General features: G+C 45.6%; 1 protein-coding gene across 18 annotated transcripts in view; it reads right to left on the bottom strand.

Annotated features, from left to right (window-relative positions):
- Nucleotides 1-18,406, bottom strand: part of UBR4 (ubiquitin protein ligase E3 component n-recognin 4) — a 132,414-nt gene that overhangs the window by 22,007 nt on the left and 92,001 nt on the right. For all 18 annotated transcript variants that reach the window (XM_079146917.1, XM_079146922.1, XM_079146910.1 and 15 more), the window contains 19 exons: nucleotides 18,099-18,186; nucleotides 17,644-17,837; nucleotides 15,709-15,948; nucleotides 15,169-15,307; nucleotides 14,212-14,337; nucleotides 13,971-14,099; nucleotides 12,630-12,973; nucleotides 11,066-11,156; nucleotides 10,693-10,777; nucleotides 10,389-10,516; nucleotides 8,714-8,843; nucleotides 8,446-8,603; nucleotides 7,627-7,736; nucleotides 7,033-7,174; nucleotides 6,613-6,694; nucleotides 6,110-6,283; nucleotides 3,907-4,028; nucleotides 2,879-3,076; nucleotides 2,092-2,172 (listed from right to left, as the gene is read on the bottom strand). In XM_079146917.1, the coding sequence (XP_079003043.1) occupies nucleotides 2,092-2,172; nucleotides 2,879-3,076; nucleotides 3,907-4,028; nucleotides 6,110-6,283; nucleotides 6,613-6,694; nucleotides 7,033-7,174; nucleotides 7,627-7,736; nucleotides 8,446-8,603; nucleotides 8,714-8,843; nucleotides 10,389-10,516; nucleotides 10,693-10,777; nucleotides 11,066-11,156; nucleotides 12,630-12,973; nucleotides 13,971-14,099; nucleotides 14,212-14,337; nucleotides 15,169-15,307; nucleotides 15,709-15,948; nucleotides 17,644-17,837; nucleotides 18,099-18,186 (2,761 nt within the window). The remainder of the gene's footprint in view (nucleotides 1-2,091; nucleotides 2,173-2,878; nucleotides 3,077-3,906; nucleotides 4,029-6,109; nucleotides 6,284-6,612; nucleotides 6,695-7,032; nucleotides 7,175-7,626; nucleotides 7,737-8,445; nucleotides 8,604-8,713; nucleotides 8,844-10,388; nucleotides 10,517-10,692; nucleotides 10,778-11,065; nucleotides 11,157-12,629; nucleotides 12,974-13,970; nucleotides 14,100-14,211; nucleotides 14,338-15,168; nucleotides 15,308-15,708; nucleotides 15,949-17,643; nucleotides 17,838-18,098; nucleotides 18,187-18,406) is intronic.

The following is an 18,406-nucleotide window of genomic DNA, read 5'->3' on the forward strand; positions in this document are numbered from 1 at the left end:
TAATTAAGCACTTTACATTATCCTTTTGTACCAGACTCAACAGCTTGTTCAGTTATCCAGCTGTATGCACCAGTCTAATTCTAAGCCTATGCCTTGCTCAGGAAAAACGCCAACTCCTGGGACTACTACCCAGAGAACCATGACAAGCAAGTTCATTTACACCAAAGAGCTTCAGTGCAGGTCTCAGGCACCAAGGGAGAAATGAGAACCAATCGGTCTCTACTTGGGAGTGTGTGAAATCTCCATATTACCACACAAGGAGAGGGTTCGACCAGACTGCTCCACACCTACACCCACAGCCTAACTAGAATGGTGAGGAATGAGCCCCTGTGCGAGTCCACATGGTGCCAGGCACTGAGCTAGGCACCCCAGCACAGGTGCACTTGGTTTGGAGGTGAGAAGCAGGAGCTTGCTTCTCAAGAAGTGGTGAATGGGTACCACCCCAATGGCATCCACCTGCTTCCAAGGCCACGCACAGCTTTAGAACAAGAGTCCGTCAGAAAGGTCAGTTCCATAAGGGCCTCCATCTAGGGAAGCCCAGAGGGGATTCCTCAGAGAGAACCACCACAGACAACAGAGACACCAGAAAGTAGTTAAAGAGATGGGCTGTTTATCAGGCAAATGGAGGGTAAAGGAGGGACAGGAAGTTGAAGGCCCAGATAAAAACTACCATGAATTCTGGAATAGTCCAGAACCCCTCAGTAAAGTAAGCACACCAACATGAAGAATGAATGATTCTCAACCTAAATATGACTTCATGGTTCAAAAGGGGAGAAGCTTACATGCATTCTTTGGTGTACTATCACCACCTACAAGAGTGCCCACAGATGCTTAATCTTCATTTATATAGATATATAAATGGGTATATATGCATTAGGGATTAAGCCTGTATTGTTCCACTTGGATGCTAATAAGTTACTGGCAAGATATAATGACTGGGGCAGTCTTCTGCCTGTCCCTCTTTCAATAGTGCTACATTTACCCAAATGGCAACAGACTAACAGGAAACAGGACCAAGATTCCTGGCATAGTGGGAAAACAGAAAGGAGAGAGGCAAAAATGCATGTCAAGTCAAAGGCCAAAAGGTACAGTGTATTACCAATTTATTTCCCTACAGAAATATTTGGGACTAAGTATTTTAAAAATCTGCTGTGCCAGGGATGGCAGTGCATGCCTGTAATCTCAGCTACTTGAAAGGAAGGCTAAGACAAGAGTATGGCAAGTTCTAGGCCAGACTGGGTAACTCAGTGACATCCTGTCTCAAAATAAAAAGGGCTGGAATGTGGTTCAGTGGTAGAGCACTTGCCTAGCATTCTCCAGGTCCTAGCTTCAATCCCTAGTACCACAAAATAAACAAACAAATAAATAAAACAAAAAAGTTTGCTATGCTTCACTAGTACACTACTTTGCTATAATTAAGTTAAGTATTTTGATGTTTACTAAAGACCCCCAGCAGAGACAAAAGAAAAAGGATGGGAACATAGAAAAATGGAGAAGGAAGGACATAGGAAGAGAAGAAAGAAGACCAGAGAGAAAGAAACATGGAAAGAAGGAAAGGGGAAGTGAAATGTCTAAGACTTTCCTAAGAGGACAAAAAGCATCAAGGTGACCAAAAGCACCACAGCACTGTATTTGCTTTGCTTCCCCTATTTGAGTCTCAGTCCCCCCAAGGAGTAAAACAGGAACAACACTTCCTGACCCAGCTACTGGAAAACCCTTTTGATGAGGGAGTGGGCCTGTGACAGCTGAACAACTCTGAGGAGGTCTACGAAGTTCAAGACAGCTGGCATCTCCGTCACAGCACGGCCTCAGAAAACGCCACCTGGTCTCAGATCTTTGGGACTCGAGATCTTGGACAGGGAGAAAATGCTCGTGCTTTCTTCATTATCAAATGCTCTTTGATCTTCATTAGTCAGATGCCTCCAAAAGCAGACTAGATGACTAGTTCATTCTCCATAATCACAGAGGAAACAAAGCCCCTAAGTGTCCTCTAAGCTGGGTAAGTGTTGACACATGATGGCCCCTCCTGGTACAAGTCTGTTAGGTCAGAGAAGGACACCCACACCTCCGAGCAAGAAAACACGCACATACCTCATTTGTGGTACACCAGACCTTTTTGTAAACCTCAGCCACAGGAAGGTCCAAACTAATGATCTTATTGTTCACTAGAAGCTGAAGAGAAAAGATGAGGATGTTATTCCAAATAACTGTAAGGCAATTAAGTCCCAACATCAAAAACATCTTACAGCAGTGGTTCGTAATTCAGAATTTCTGGGTGTTGTGGACCTCTCCCATCAAACTCCTGCTCCAAAACCTGCACATACGTGTACAACAGCCAGCATTTTGTGCAGTTTCAGGGACAAACTAACCCAATCATGGACTCCAGCTTAGAAACCCCTGCTGAAGACCTTCTATCTTGAGCTGACTTTAGTAACAAAAAAAAAAAGCAATGTTTCATTTTATTCAACATGTTCTTCACAATGTGCATTTAAATGCCAAACCCCAGAGGCTGTCTGCCAGAAGGTATCAGACACAATGCCTTACACAGGTGCTAAAATGCCAGGATTCTGGGAGCGCCAGAAACTTGGAATCTCTCAGATATCTCTGCCAGAAGCAACAATGATAATGGAAACATATCTCCACTACAAACAAAAGCCATTAACCACGTGCTTATTCCACACCAGGCCCTGGGCAGAACATTCATGGGTAATTAACTGTAAAACCCAGCAGGGCAAAAGGTGGGAATCATTAAGCCCACTTTACAGATGAGGAGGCTGAAGCCGGCTACCTTCCCAAGGCTAATCAGCTATGTAGGACATCAGCTGTATTTGATCCCGGCCCACCCTCCGAGTCACCGCAGACTGTCCTCCTCCACTACCTCCATTCCACTGTCATCCTCCAGGAGAGCCACCAGGTCACAGTCCTGGCAAATCTTGTTCTTTATATCCCTCATAAGTGGCCCAATGCCTGGCTCATTGCTGCTATATGGGTTCCCAGGCATCCTGCCCTGTAAGAAGTCTTCTTGTTGGGGATCCTTCTCAAGGGTCACGAAGAACTCAGTGACTTCATTCTCCTCCTAAAGGAGAGAGAGAAGGACGTATCAGAAGGGACAGCAGAAGCAGAGATTTATACCATGCTACACTATTCTACGGACACCCCAAGAGAACATGCCAAATGCATCCAGCCCTTACACATGAAAACTATAAAGCACAGGAAGTTCACAGGTCATTCTAAATGGCCAAATACAATCCAAATGGCCTTAAATATCAAATATCTTCTCCGACACTCAGGGTGGACTAGGAGAGGAAGCCTAACACAATAAGCAGATAAGGAGTGACGTGCTCGTCTTGTGCAAGTGTCACTGAAGACCTGAAGTGAGAAGAGAGCCTCTCTATATGACATACACTCTGTATGCCCAGCCCCAGTGCCCTCTCATTGCTGTCTGAGGAGACTGAGGTTTTCCATCCTTCCTTCCTCAATAGCAAGAAGGGGTCTTTGGTTCGCACTGTGCTTCCACATAGCTCAGGCTGGGGAGAAAAGACACATGTACTTTATGTGCACAAAATGAGGGGCTGTAGGGAAGGAAGGAAAGAAGGGGAAATGCCTTTATGCTCTTGTTCAAAACTGCTTTTTCCAATAGCATGCTGGATTGATAAGCAATGAGATTTTTTGGCAATTAAAAAATATAGACTAATCTTAACCTAGAATCTAAGAAGTAAAACCAAGGAAGACCACTGGATTGAACATGAGGTTGCTTCTGTTCTGTGTCAGTGGATCTTCCTACAATGCTGACTAAAGGTTCACATGTGGCAACATTCCCTAAGGACTCTCATGAATTCCCAAGAGGCTTCAGAACCATGGCTTGTGCTGACAGCTGAGGGCCACAGGGAGCACCATGCTGCTCACAGGATAAATGATGCTGCAGAGCCTCTCGAAGATGAAGACAGGAGTCCGGTAGTCATCCAGGTTGTAGCGCTTGGCTGTCTCAATGCACACAGCCATGAAGGCCTTCGTTTCTGATTCTGTACCTGCCAAAATCAACGCGGCCAAGTTAATTAGGAAAGAGCTTCACCAACAAGAATGGAGACAAGGCTTTCAAAAAAGTACCATCACTGACATCTTTCTGCCTAGTTATGTCTTTACGTGTTCTACATGGCAATATCAACAGTTCATTGGAAACCTGATGCTGACTGGTTCTATAATCAGACACATTTGATTAGACATCCTTAACACCCAGATCAACACACTGCACCCTGCTTAGCTCTGTATGTGTGCTGCTTTCTCTTGAGGGTATGACCTCCTTATGGAGAGGAACTGACTACGTATGCCTTACTCAACTTAGCATCCCCTTGCCAAAAACACATCTCAGGACCAAATCAATTAATAATCCTAACTGTATACCAGTCAAATCAAAGGGTGGATACAGTTTTAAGCTTCTTTCTAAAAGATTAAATAGACTGACCTCTAAAAGCCAAAGAGAACGTTAAGTCACCTAATGGGGAAGAAATATGGTCTTTAAAAGGGTGGCACCACAAGGTCGCCAGCCAGTTCAGCATGGCATGATGAAAGTGGCATCAAAAGGACTTCATTTTACAGTACAGCAAGCAAGGTTCCCAGAACTACTCCCCACTTCCCGCTGCTTAAAAGCAATTTTAAAATGTTGAATGAGTACATATCTGTGAACTGCTGCACTAACAAGAAGAACCAAAAGCCAAAATCTTTGAGAAATCAGGAACCCAAGGAGATGAGCAAAATGCCAAGGTGGTTTTGGCCTTGAGCTTTGGTTTCCACAATCTACCCCAATCTGAAAGCTGGGTATGGAGCCCTGGACCTGCCAATGCAAGGACTACAGCAGGAAATCCTTCACCACCACCTCCCACACAAACCCATCATCCTACTCTTGGCATAAGGGTCAACTAGAAATACCGTTCTTGTTCTTCCATCCAAATAACAAAAATAAATTTTCTTTCCTTAAAATATGGCATTTTAAAAAATTAATTTTTAAATTGTTCTAATTAGTTGTACATGACAGTAGAATGCATTTATACATTTTGATAGATCATACATAAATGGAATGTAATTTCTCATTTTTCTGATTGTACATATTATAGGATCACATTGGTCTGCCAGTCATATACGTACACGGGTAATAATGTCTGTTTCACTCTACTTAAAATATGGTACTATTTGAGTAGGGGTGCAAATCTCCTCTGAGAACTACAACAAACTATTGCTTGAAGGGGTCTGTGGTTCAAACTTGCTGCTACCCAAGACTGAAAACCCTGAAACTGAGGGCTTCTTTGAGGTAGCTCTGGAATGGTAGTGCCCTGGGATGCCTCACAGAAGCAATTATAAAACCCTCTCTAGAGAAATACATCTGGGAATGAGTCCTAAAGAGGTTCCACAATAAATCTGAGAAATACAAGGTCACAGTTAAAAAAAAAAAAAAAAATCACAAAATACGATAAGACTTAAGACATTATACAAGAACCTGAATAACAAACAGCAGCACTAGAGCCATGAAAATTTCAAATTTTAGAATTATCAGAAACAAATGTGTTTAACATGCTTAAAGGTTATTTATTAAAAGAGATGTGAGACATGAATAAAAAATAAAAGACTATAAAATCTAGAACTAAAAGAAACTACTGATAGATTAAACAAATTACACATAGCAAAAAAAAAAAAAAAAAAAAAAAAAACAAAACCTGAAGAAATTATCCAAAGCACAGCACAAACACACCATGAGATGAACGCCATGGAAGACAGGTGGAGGAACGAGGATGACTGGGTGGGAATGCAGTGCCAAGGAAGATGGAGAACAGAGTTGAGCAAAGAGACAAGGGCTGAGACTTTTCTAGGCTGATTAAAAACACCAGTCGGAGAACTCCTGGCCCCTTCCTGCTCTAGAGCGTGACATATCAAGTCCAAGTTGACAGTCAAGTTCTAAGAACCAGTGCTTTTAAGAGACGGGTTTCTCTCCGTGAATGTGGGGAGATGTTTGCCAACCCTTCTCTAGCTCTGTGGCACTTGGGGACATCAGAATCATGTACTTTGCCAGCATAGGAGGGGTGTGTGAGCCTGGGCTCCAGTCCCTGGGAAGTGCTACCTGTGGTCATGTCCTCCAGCATCTCCAGCAGCATATCCTGTGTCTCATCAATCAGCTTGGTCCTCTGCACCACCAGCTTTCGCAGGCACAGATATCCATTCAGCACGGTACCCACCAAGCGACTTTTAAAGTGCCTTTTGATGGATTCCACCTCAACAAAGGAGGAGAGAAGGCCTGTGGGGAGAGGAAAATAATGCTGCAAGAGCTCTGGATGAGAATATAAGCAAGGAAGACCTGTGTCACCCAAAGATCATGAGCAACTCAAAGCCCAGGGCAAATCTATCCTTGTGGATGACACACAGCACATGTTCAATGAATCAAATTGGTAAATAGTGAACAGGAGCTCAAAAGTGCAAAGTCATCAATGAGGGGAAAAATGCAGAGCTTAAATCTGTACCATAGTCAGCACAAGAGGGAAGAGAGTTGACTCAACACCCAGAAACTAAGTGTCAGTCCTTAAAACATACCCAGGTTGCCCTAATGGAAGGGCCAGGTGGCTCTACCTGTGAGACTTTTGAGGGCATAGCCCTGCTGCAGGTCAGTGCTCAGGGTGGCCTCCTCCAGCGCCAGCAGGCGGGCTATTTCCTAAACAGGATGACAAGCACAGTGTGACAGCACTGTCAATGATCCCAGTACCGCCATCCAAGGAGCCTGCAACACCAACCAAAGGCACTCAGGAGTGGCGTCTCCTCCTTCTAACCCTTGGGGCTCCTTTCCAAGAAGTCACAGACAGCTACAGTGCTGTTAGAGGACTGCTTAAACCTGGAATCAGCCTAAAGGCCCAACAGACTGCTGCAGTCGTATGACAGAAAAGGCTGTCTTGAAAATATCTTCAACCAGTATTTTTCCTCAGCAAAAAAGAACTTTGCAAAGTTTCTATTGAAATATGATAGAATGAGAATTAGAGAAAGAGGGCAGAATACCTTGGTGATGAGGTTGCCCACATAGGGCAGGACTCCCCGAGCCGCCAGGTAGACTTTCCAGTGAGCTGAAGTGATAAGCTTTTGGTAGAGAGCTAAGTACTCGGCAGCACACTCTCCAGCTATGCTCAGCTCGTCCAGGTAACTGGCATCAAGAGACAGGACATGGCTAGAGAAGTGCTCTCTAAGGGACCCAACACTCCCTCTTACACATCTTCTGCTTTGCCTCTCTTCCTCCTCCTTCTAAAGGTGCAAGGGGACAGCTGAGAATCAAGGAAAGCCTTCAGGGCACCACAAGGAATGAATGCCATGGACTCTGAGCATTCATATTTTGGTGTTGGTGCCACAAAGATTACATAAAATAACGCATGATAAGCATTTGTGTGCTCACAAATCTTAATAAATACTACTACTGCCAACATCACTACTGCTACCACCACTAAAATGCAGCTTCTTACCCTGTGTTGTTTCTGCAATAGGCAAGGAGAGGGTTATACATGTGTGCTCCCAAGCCCTCATCTGTGGATTCCCTTGGGAACAAGGGAACCGTTCTAGATGAAATCTAACCACCCTCTGCATCCCATCCTGAAACGGTACCTGGTGAGGAGGTCGAGAACCTGCTGCTTGCGGCTGGGGATGGTGGCTAGAGCTTCCACAATGGTACAAGCTGCCTGCCGAGCAGCCTGTGTCGCTGGAGTGAAGAGGACCTACAGGACATGGGAAAGGACCAGCTCAGGGACACCCTATCTAAACAGGCCCCAGCAGGGCAATCAATTGCCACCCATCCAGAAGTCCTCTGGGAACCTCTCTAGGAAAGGGCTAAAGGTTCAAATCACTGGCTAACACAGGACCCACTGCTGCAGACTAAGAAAGAGGCAGCTAAAAAGCCCCCTTCTTCATGGAGATTTCTCCACCAAGGGATCTGGAGACCATACCTAGGATAACTAAAAGAGAAAAAGCTAAGCCGGCATTTTTCTTGGCAAAAACTTTGATTGTTTTGGGCATACTTTTAATTGAATTTAAAACAAAGTATTTTGTTTATTCATCAATGAGAAACATATAATGGAAAAAAAAACAATGATTTCAAGCCTTTAAAACGTTAGCTAGGAAGAAGGGGGAAGGAAGGAAAATAGACACAGAAAGATGAAGAAAAGGAGCACAGGTGCTGGGGTTTAGCTCCTTTAAGCAGAGAGGGAGGCAGACAGCACAATGAGGTTGATGAGAAAGGCAGAGGAAAGTTCTGTTTTGGCCAGTCCACCATGCTGGTGGTTACAACCAAGAAGCTCTACTATTTAAAAGGAAACAAGAACAACAAAGAGAAAGAAGAGAAAGCAGAACAGACACTGGGTGAGGAGAGAGACACACACTGCTGAGATCAGGGCGTGGTGGGCAAGGGACCAGGAGGCAGCCACTCACCTGCCGAAGCCAGTTGTTATGCCCTAGTTTGAGATCCAAGGGGGTGGTCCTCTTCCCACGGCGGCTAAGGAACTGCTTCCACCTCCACACGTATTTCTCGGTCAAATAGAGATGGCGGAGCTCTGACTTGCTGGGGGATTTCCCATTGCCATCTATCCCTGCAAGGCCAAGGATTGCAGACAGAGGTGAGTACAAGGAAGTGACTGAAAAGGGGGGCCATCAGGACCAAGGCAGGAGGGAGAGGCTCTGATATCTTGGACAGACATACCTCTGATGGGAAGACACTTCTTCCAGGCTTCGTAGGATGCTTTGGGATCTCTCTTGAGCCACAGCTGGGCCTGGGCATGGATCTCATTGCAGTATGGCTTCACCGTGGTGAGGGCCTCCACAGGGACGTCCTGGAGGAAGCGAGTAGAGCGAGGAGAGAAAGTTCAAGAGCACGCCTGACTCCCAGTCCAGTGAAACTGCACTGACTCCCAAGGAGTGATGTGCAATGGCAGGAAGATCAGGAGGAACAACATGTGTATCTTTTGGGCCAAAATATGTATTCCTGTTAAGCCACCTTGATCCAATTTATCGGCAGCATCTCTACACTGAGCTTAAGATCCCTGAGTTCTACAGAGCAGGAGGAGGTGTAGCTGGCCTCCTATGGACAGTCCTATAGCCACATATGTTAACCTCATCCCAAGGCTGATCTGTAGTTTCCAGAAGCACAGATCTTCCAGGGTTCACTGCACACTCTACAGAATGTGGAGAGCCATCACTAACCAGAAAACAGCTCTGTCTGCACAGATGCCCTGAAACTCGTAGGAATGCCCAGGGGTCTGTGAGCCAAATCTTCAGAACTACTCTTCTCTCCAGGTTAAACCTGAGCAAAAGGCAAACATCAACACTGGGCTTCAGTACATAGGAGGTAAGTAACTCTGTGAAAATCTCCTTTTGCCTCACATGGTGGAAAAAAATGGCAGTTTTATGGGGTTTGGGCAAAGTTCCTCTTTCCATTCAAGGACTGATTTTATTAGCTAGGAATCAGCTCTGGGGAAATAATTCTTCATCAAAGAAAAGAAATGAGGGTGCTCCAGCCTTGTCTTTGCTCAAGACAGGCAGGTTAGACCAGGACAAGGGAAACACAAGAAACTGTGATGCCTAGCCACAACCCCTGGTACACAGCAACCACAAAGCAATCTTCTGCCATGAAAACAGCCCACCATCACCAACACTCTGACTTGCTGAAGGCCTGGCCCATCTAATGGACCTAAGAACCAACCCAGGGCTGGTTGGAGGCACATAGCCTCAGGCATGCCCAAGAGAAATAATTAAGGCCTACATATTCTATAAGCTGAATAAGCAAGTCAATCTGTGGCTAAGCTATAGTTATTTTAGGACAAAAACTTAGCTTTATTCATTTAATAATTTACTGAGCAGCTATTATACGCTAGATACCACATTAGGTAGTAGAAATACAAAATTATAGTAAGACAGGCCTTAGATTCAAGGAACTCACTAAATCATTATTTTACATAATACTTCAAGGTACAGACTGCTTTACATTTTACAGATGAGAAACTGAGGAACATAAGTAACTTATCCAAGGGTCATATGCTAGTAGAAAGAAGAGGAGGGATTGGAACTAAGCCAATTTCAGGGTCTGGGATGCCCCCACTACACCATGGTACAGGTGCAAACACACAAGACAGGAAAGAACACAATGTCAAGCTGCAAGTCATCTGATGTGACTTCAGAAAGGCATAGTCCTTCCAAGGACTGTGTCCTATGTGTATGTACTTTCATGCTTATTTTACTCTAAACATCCCCCCCCCCCCCCCCCCCCCGCCAAATCCCAACCCATCTCTGCTGAACTGAGGCAAAGGCAGTTTGGTTCAAAGTAAGGCAGAGGCCTCAGGGAGGCAGGGCACAGTGCCAAGAGCCCCCTAGCCCAGTACCTTGTTCTTCTTGCTGGTTGGAGCAGGTGGTTTAATCAGCTTCTGCAAGATTCGCAGGCACATGAGGGTAATGTTCTCAACAACCACAGGAGTCTTAATGTTCACAGCCATGAGGAAAAGGCTGAGTGCTAAGGATGGTCAGGAAAGGCAGAGTCACAACCACAAGATACATGCCACCTGCCCCAGCAGAGGCTGCCCAAATGCCCTCTTTCCTTCACTTCTCCTCCTCTGCAGCCAGGACTGTGCCTTGTCGGTCCCTTTCCATTCCTGGAAAAGCCTTGACCTAGATGTTCCCCAAACTCACCACAGCGTAACCGGAGCTCCCAGCAGCTGTCCTCCTTTGAGATGGAATCTGTTAGCAGCAGCATCTCATACTGAAGGCTACTTGCCTAGAAAGCCAGCAGGAAGAGACACGTGTCAAAAAGGCTCTAAAGGGCAGTCCAAGCTCCAGTCCAAGAAGCCTAGCTAAAATGTCTGGTTGTGGACAGCTCCACTGGAGGAAACCAGTACTGGAGACCCCTGTGCTACAGACTGTCCCCAGGAAGTCATCCTGGGACATGAGCTCTCCAAGAGTGCCCCTCCTTCCCTCCTTGGTCTCCATCAGTGGGGCTTGGGGGCAGAAGCCGGAGCAAAAGGGATGCAAGGCAGGAGTCAGAGAGGGCAGCTGGCCTGCTCACCAGATCCGGATTGGCCCAGTGGCCCTTCAGTGCTGTGGAGACTTTGCCAATGATCAGGTCATTCATTTGCTGGGTGGCTTCTGGGTTGTCTCTGGGAAGGAAAAGCAATGGAGTTCATTATTCACAATAGGTTATGCCCTTCCTATCCAACTGAAGAGGTCCAGAGAAAATGAATGGCTAGGGCTCTCCTCCACCTTTCCTGGGAACAGGTGCTGGCTGAGGGAAGAATAGCACTGATGTCTGGGGTCCACAAACCAGGCTGCAGGGCCCCAGGAGCTTTCTAGCGTGTCGATATCCAAAATCGGGGGGGTCTGCCCTCCATGTAGGACACACCTTTCCTCATCTTCTTCAATTGCCTTCATGTCATTTCCCACACAGCACCCAGATTTCCTAGCTATGGCCCTTTGTAATATCTGTTTCTACCAACAAGAAAAAAATAAACCACACCACGCCACTCTCTTGCTTCCAAACACACTCTGCATAAAGCCCTAAGTCCACCAATGCCTCCAAAACCGTGGGGCCTGCTCCTCTGCAACTCCGACCGCTCCTTCCCTCTGAACTGCACCCTTCTCTCCATGGCGGCGCAGGCTTCCCTGTCATGACGGCACTCCCCACATAAGCCTGCGCTTCAGCCTCTGCACCAGCTGCTTCCTCTGTGCACAGCCCACTGTGGGGTGCTGACAGGGCTCACCGTCTTCCTCACCCAACTCAGAGAAGTCTCCAACCACCTTACTCAGAACAGCAAGCCCTCCTACACCTGGGGTCACACTCCCTGCTTTATTGTTCTTCACAACCTTTACTTTCTGACATCATATTGTATCACTGTTTGTTTATTACAGTTCTCCTCATTTAGGAGTAGGCCACATGAGAGTAGGGACTTTATTTACCATTCTATTCCCAGAATCTGGCATTTAACGGATTCTCAATAATACCTGTTAACGAGTGAATAAATAACGTAGCAGGTAACATTTACCGAGCACCCAACATGTTCTCGAACTCATGTCACACAGTGATGATCCACACACAGCTATGCATACAGTATTGGGTCCCTACTAAGTACTCAGCAACATGGGTCCTTACTTGCTGGACTACTGCATCTCTCCTCCACAAGCCTGTAAGGTACTCGCTCACTAGGAGGGCACAGGCTCAGAGAAATTAAACCATTTCCTTAAGGCACATGGTACAAAGTACCATGTCTGGCACCTGGTTCTTTCTGTTCCAGAGCCTGAGCTCATGTCTCTCCTCTCCTCTCCTGTCTTCTTGCATGTGAGTTTTCTTAGTTCAAGAAAACCACCACTCTCTCACCCTCCCTCACCAAGACCCAGGGACACTTTCCTCAAGACACATACTGGAACCAACAAAGCATAAATCAAATGAACAATCTGCTCCCTAAATTTGCTCCCTAGACCTGGATATTTCGCACATCTCCTCTGTAATAAACTAACCCATGTGGCGGCAACAGTACAATTCTTGGTACCCTTCAATGCTCCCAGCAGTACTGCTGCTACCAACCCCAGTGTTAGTAGGAATCAATGGGCCCAATCATCACGGAGCAGGCTCTGACCGAGTCAGGAGGCACATGAGCTGGCGGACCTCCTCCCGCATGGCTGCAGCCCCTCGGCGAAGATTATAATCGAAGAGTTCCCGGATAAGGCCTTGGGAGACGAGGATGTGCCTCAGGGCTGGATTGGTGGCCAGCGCCCGGAGCAGCGTGATACAATGTTCCGTGACAGCTGAGGCACAGCCATAGCACTTGGTAGAGGAAGTGTGGCCACAGCCTAGAACAGACAAGGCGCGGTACTGGCTGGCAGTGAATGTGGGCTGCACGGAGGTCCGGGATGATTTGGTGGCTGCTTCCCTTTGCTGCAGGTCATATTCCAACAACTCTTTGCGTGAAGCAAAGACTTTCTAAGAATGAAAAGACATCAAAGGAAGAAATTGGCAAGTAAAATAAGGAGAAAGAAGTTAACTGGAAAATAGCTTTGCTTTGGCCAAAATTAAATGTGCGTGATATAATTCAACTTTCTCAATAACCCTACGTGTTATATATTCTAACCCCATTTTACAGAAGAGGAAACTGAAACTTACAAAGGGTGGCTTGACCAAAGGAAGAGGCTCACACTCAACTCCCAGGAAACTATACTTTAAAGAAAGGTATGCTCATGTAGCAAAGAGAGCACACTAGCAATTTGGCAGGTAGGCAAATGGGTGCTCTCTTGGTATAAGGCTCCACTGCCTGTAGCCAGTTTCCTTTCTCATGGACATCGGGTCAAGTACACTAATAGACACACGGTCACTCTGGTCAACTACAGTTGATATGCCCTGATCCTCCCTCTAGCCTACAAACCTGGCATATCAGAAAAGGAACGGAATCTTGGCACCCATCTTTTTAAAGTCAGTAATCCCTCTACTAAACAAAGTAATAAGCTGGGTATGTTGGCACATGCCTGTAATGCCAGCAACTTGGGAGTCTGAGGATCTGAAATTGCAGGATAGCCTCAACAACTTAGAGAAGCCCTAAGCAACTTAGTGAGACCCTATCTTAAAATAAAAATATAAAATGGGTTGGGGATATGGCTCAGTGGTAAAGTGCCTCTGGGTTCAATGTCTAGCACCAAAACAAAAAAAACAAAACAAAAAACAAAGATAAGCTAAAGGACAAGAAAAACAGACCCATGTTAACCCCTTATCACTATCATTCTGTTTTCCAGCACAAACTCAGCTCTCTGACAAATGCCAGAAGCTACAAGGTGAGAGGTGCTATTTGGTGCGGTCACTCTGCCTGCTTTAGCATCGGCAAAGGCAACACCAAGAATGTAATTGCTGGAAGAGAGCAACAGAATGCTTTGAAGACAGTATCAATAACACTTGAACAAAACATTTAAAAGTTACCCCCGTTCCCTACCTGGATAATTTTGGAGAGTTCATCGAAAGAGTTCTTACAATCTCCACAGTACTCCTGAGCCAGCTGCAGGATATAACGATTCACGCTTGCTGAAGTGGAGCTGATGCCCCCTGCTGTCCCCGAGTCTTCCTGCAATCCCAAGAGGCCGACACTCAGACCTGTACATAGGATACCTCACCTGGGGGCAGTCTTCAGATCACGGCCCAAAGACCTCTCTAAGTGCTCTCCAGGTTGAGATTACCTGCGGCTTTTCCGGAGCTGCTTCATTCACTTTGCAGAGCAGGTTCTCCAGCTGTGGCCGATGGCCCATCAGCTGATGGTACACTCGATCGGCTTTGTCCAGTAGAGTGTTGATGTTGGAAACAGCCTACCCAGAAAGAGACAGGAACTGCGTGAACACTCAAAACACTCACCAGTATAACGACTTTCCCTGAGTAATTCCAATTGCCAACCATTTACTAAAACATTTTCCATAAGTCAAGCGCGATGTTTCAGACATTATTCTTCACGATGATCCTACAAGCTGGTATATTTTTCATAATGGTATACAATAAAAAACAATGCCAAGAAGTAATTCAGGCCAGGTCACACAAGAATTAAAAAGCACAGCTAGAGGGAAGGGGTTGTGGCTCAGTGGTAGAGTGCTTGCCTAGCACAAGTGAGGCACTGGGTTTTATCCTCAGCACCACATAAAAATAAGTGAATAAAATAAAGATATTGTGTCCATTGATAACTATCAAAAAAAAAAAAAAAAAAAAAAACAGCTAGAATGGGAACTTGTGTCCTTGGTTCCAAGGTAAACGCTTTGCTGTTACCCCAGGAGGTCCCCCCTGCCACTGCCCTTCTCTACCCAGACCCACATCATGCTGACTGGGAAGCAGCACAGTGCTGAGGGAAGGCTTGACGGCCTCGTGTGAAGCAAGCTCGCAACAAGCACAGGGCGTGCCGTCCGACTTCTTTCTACCTGAACTTGGGCTCTGGTTCCAGGACCAACCAACACCTCTCTGAACTCCTACGCAAACTGTGAGACGGATATACCTTAGGCCATTATTCACTCCCACCCAAAAGCTGGGCCCTAAGGCCCATTATTTACTGGGTTGAAGAAGACGTGCTAAAGGAAAGACCACTGTACCATACCAGACCTGCCCAAGTTCAAATCAAAGCCACTGCCCTGAGTCTAGGTCACATCTGGCCTCACCTTCTTCCGGTCTTCCTCATTCTCAATGGGATCCACCGCGCAGCAAGGCTTGGCGTACAGCATGAAGTCGAAGCGAGCATATTTACAGAAGCCACAGGCATTGCAGAGGAAGGGATCCTTCTCATCATAGTTGATGGATCTGAAGAACCAAAGCATGTGAGTCACTGGGGCAGCAGGTTTGCAAGGGTGTCTAAGGAGATGCACGGTGCCCCCTCTATACTCTGGAAACAATCTCAGGAATCACCAAAGAAACAACAGTAGGTGAGAATGACGTATGCAACCAGGTGAGCAGAAAGGCAGAAGGAGAACTAACTCAATCCCTTTCTGGGTCCACCCCTGCCACTGGATAGGCGACCACACACACACGTACCCCACTGTTCTGCCTCCTTCTGTTCGTTCTATTCCCAATCCTTGCACCCACCATACATACCCATAATCCTCTAAATATGGAGGGTACCAGACCCTGAAATTGCCTGTAACTGTTACAGAAAATTACAAAGAAGGTGCTTCGCCCTGGCCAGGGGGCAGTCACTGACTTACCTGCATTTGTGACACTGGTACACATTCTCTCCACAGTTGCCACAGACCCCTGGGTTGGCAGGGACAGAGGCGCTACAGCGTGGGCACTGCAGGGTCTCTGTGGAGGCCTGGTAGTTTTCATAGAAGTCTGCAAACTCGATCATTAGGTTGGAGGCCACAATGGGCAAGGGCAGGTCAATCTTCACCTCTGTCTGCCCAGGGGTCAGCTGAACTTTCTTGGCTTTGTGCCAGCGAGCCGGCCTAGGAGAGATAGTGTCAGACAGAGGAACAGAGGGCCTGAGAGTCATTTAACCCTCCATGGTGACAGTCTGGATGAGACAAAAAGAAAGACTGCCCTATATGTTTTTCTAAGGCAGTTAAGTGGTTACTCTAAAGAAATCTGAGAAAAAATTGCAAGTTAATTTATATTTTTTGTACTATGTTTTCTCTATAAAAAAGGACAGATCATAAAAATGCTTTAAACTGTTATATATGATAAATTGAGATTTGAAGAAAATAACACAAGTTCATTCCAAGGGAAGACATTACTCCACACTAATGCCTATGATCCCAAGGGGCACAATGATGACGGCCACCAAGTTCCCATCATGATGTCTACCTTGGTAGGATAAAGCTAGGCTATTTTCAAGAGCAGAGGCATATACCAGGATCTGGTTAGGGACAAAACCAAGTGCTAAACCGAGTCATAAAGAGAACAGGCATATAGTAATTTAGGGGTGACTACAATAATATGATTAGAGTTATACTTTACTGAGTACTTACCACATGTCAGGCAGTTTCCAGCACTTTACACATATTAGGTCATTAAATTCTTAAAGACCCTGAAAGTGGGAACCTGGGTTCATTTTATAGTTATGCAAATTGAAGTTTAAGTAAGTTCTTCAAAGTCACAGAGATGGGAGTTGAACCACACCATCTACCAGTAGCCATGCAGACTGAACACAACAGAAAGTCAAATGTACCTCCTCTGCAGGTGCAACCAAAATTGGCAACAGCTGGTTTCAGGTTACCAATGTTAACTCTGCCTCTCAAAGGAAGAGGAAATACCCTCAAGCGGAGCTCCTGGCAATGCTGATGTGGTGCACTCACATTATTCTGCCTTTTGGAATAATGGTCGACAATTCCACTTTCTATGTGCAGAACAGCACTGCAAGCCTAGTCTTGTCTTTTTCTTTCTTATACTAGGAATTCACCCTAGAAACCCTCTTCTACTGAGTCACATTCCAGACCTTTTTTTTTTTTTTTTGGTCCATTTTGAGATAGGGTCTCACTATGTTGCTGAGGCTGACCTTGAAAGCATCACAAGTCTTAATATGCAAGTAGCATCTAACCTATGTTCTCCATCCAACAGCAAGGCCTGAGACCTCAACAGAAAGAGTTCTGTCTCTGTGACAACAGACATAATAACACAGCTCAGACCTCTTTGGACCCACATGACACATGCTCTGATCCAGATGCTAGGGCCCAGGGCTTAAAAAGACTCAACATGGGCAGATATGGAGGGTAGGCACTATGCAGAAATGGAACAAATACACACTAGAGAACACTCTTGAGAAATACTTCATGCTTATGTGAAAAAATATAGCTGTCTTAATCCAAGAAATGGCAATGTAGATGGTTTTCCTTAAGACTAGAATTACTCTAATTAAAAGGGACATGAAATGCTGAAAGGCCCTTGTCGACTCCCTCTCCCGAGGCAGGCTGCTGAAGAGCTTCCACAGCCCCCTAAGGTGCCACTGAATTAATTTAAAAATAATCTTTGCCAGTATCTTCAGGAACTAGTATTTCACTTTTGTCCCTCAGTTACTGACTCAGCCATAAGGACATACTGACCTCTAGGGACTTGCAAATTTGTGCCCTTCCAGGAAGCAAAGCCAACAACTGATATAAGCCTTACAAACCTGCTACCCCACCCCAAGTCTGCAAATCCCATACTTGTTTTTCAACTCCACGATGGCCTGCACAGTTCGGTTGTTATAATACAGGTTGATGGTCCGCACCATCTTGGTCCGTTTCAGGTCCCCAATTTTCACTGTTACTTTGCTAATGGTGTGACTGCCGATGAGCTTCACAACCTGCTGGGTGGTGGTATACCGCGTGTCCACTTTAATAGAAGACAGCTTGATATACTAAATACAAAGGTACACAAAAACAAGAATTAGTTCAAGAACTAACAGGCTCCTCCTGCCTTCTTCAACATTCATCAGCATATTACAGCCTTCATCCATGGATGAAGCTGCTACTCACAGTAACAAATGTGGCATGCAAGAATCTACACTACTGGTGACCAGACATTAGGAGAGGAATCTACACAACAATAGCCAATCTTTGGAACCAAGAAACCCACTGCACCTGCAAGCCCAGAATACCATGCTAAAGGTGTTACTTACACAAAATGGCACTTCTGGATTGTTACACACCAGGCAGGGATCGCTCTCCAGGTAGTAGCCATCAAACTCCACTAAGCCAGACAGAGTGCTAAGGAAGAAACATTTTCAGCATAAGGAAAATTCATTTTAGAGAACCCTGAGCTTCACAAAGAAGTACAATAAAGCCAATCAGCATCCCTCAAACTGAGCCATCTCAGAGCAAGAACATATGGAATATGAGAAAATCCAAACAGGGTTTAGAAGTTATGGGAAAAAATTTCAACTAATTGACCTTAGACATGTTCTCAGCTGATATTACTCCTTACCAC

This window comes from Sciurus vulgaris (assembly GCF_902686455.1).
Source record: "Sciurus vulgaris genome assembly, chromosome: 1".
Classification (NCBI taxonomy): Eukaryota; Metazoa; Chordata; class Mammalia; order Rodentia; family Sciuridae; genus Sciurus; species Sciurus vulgaris.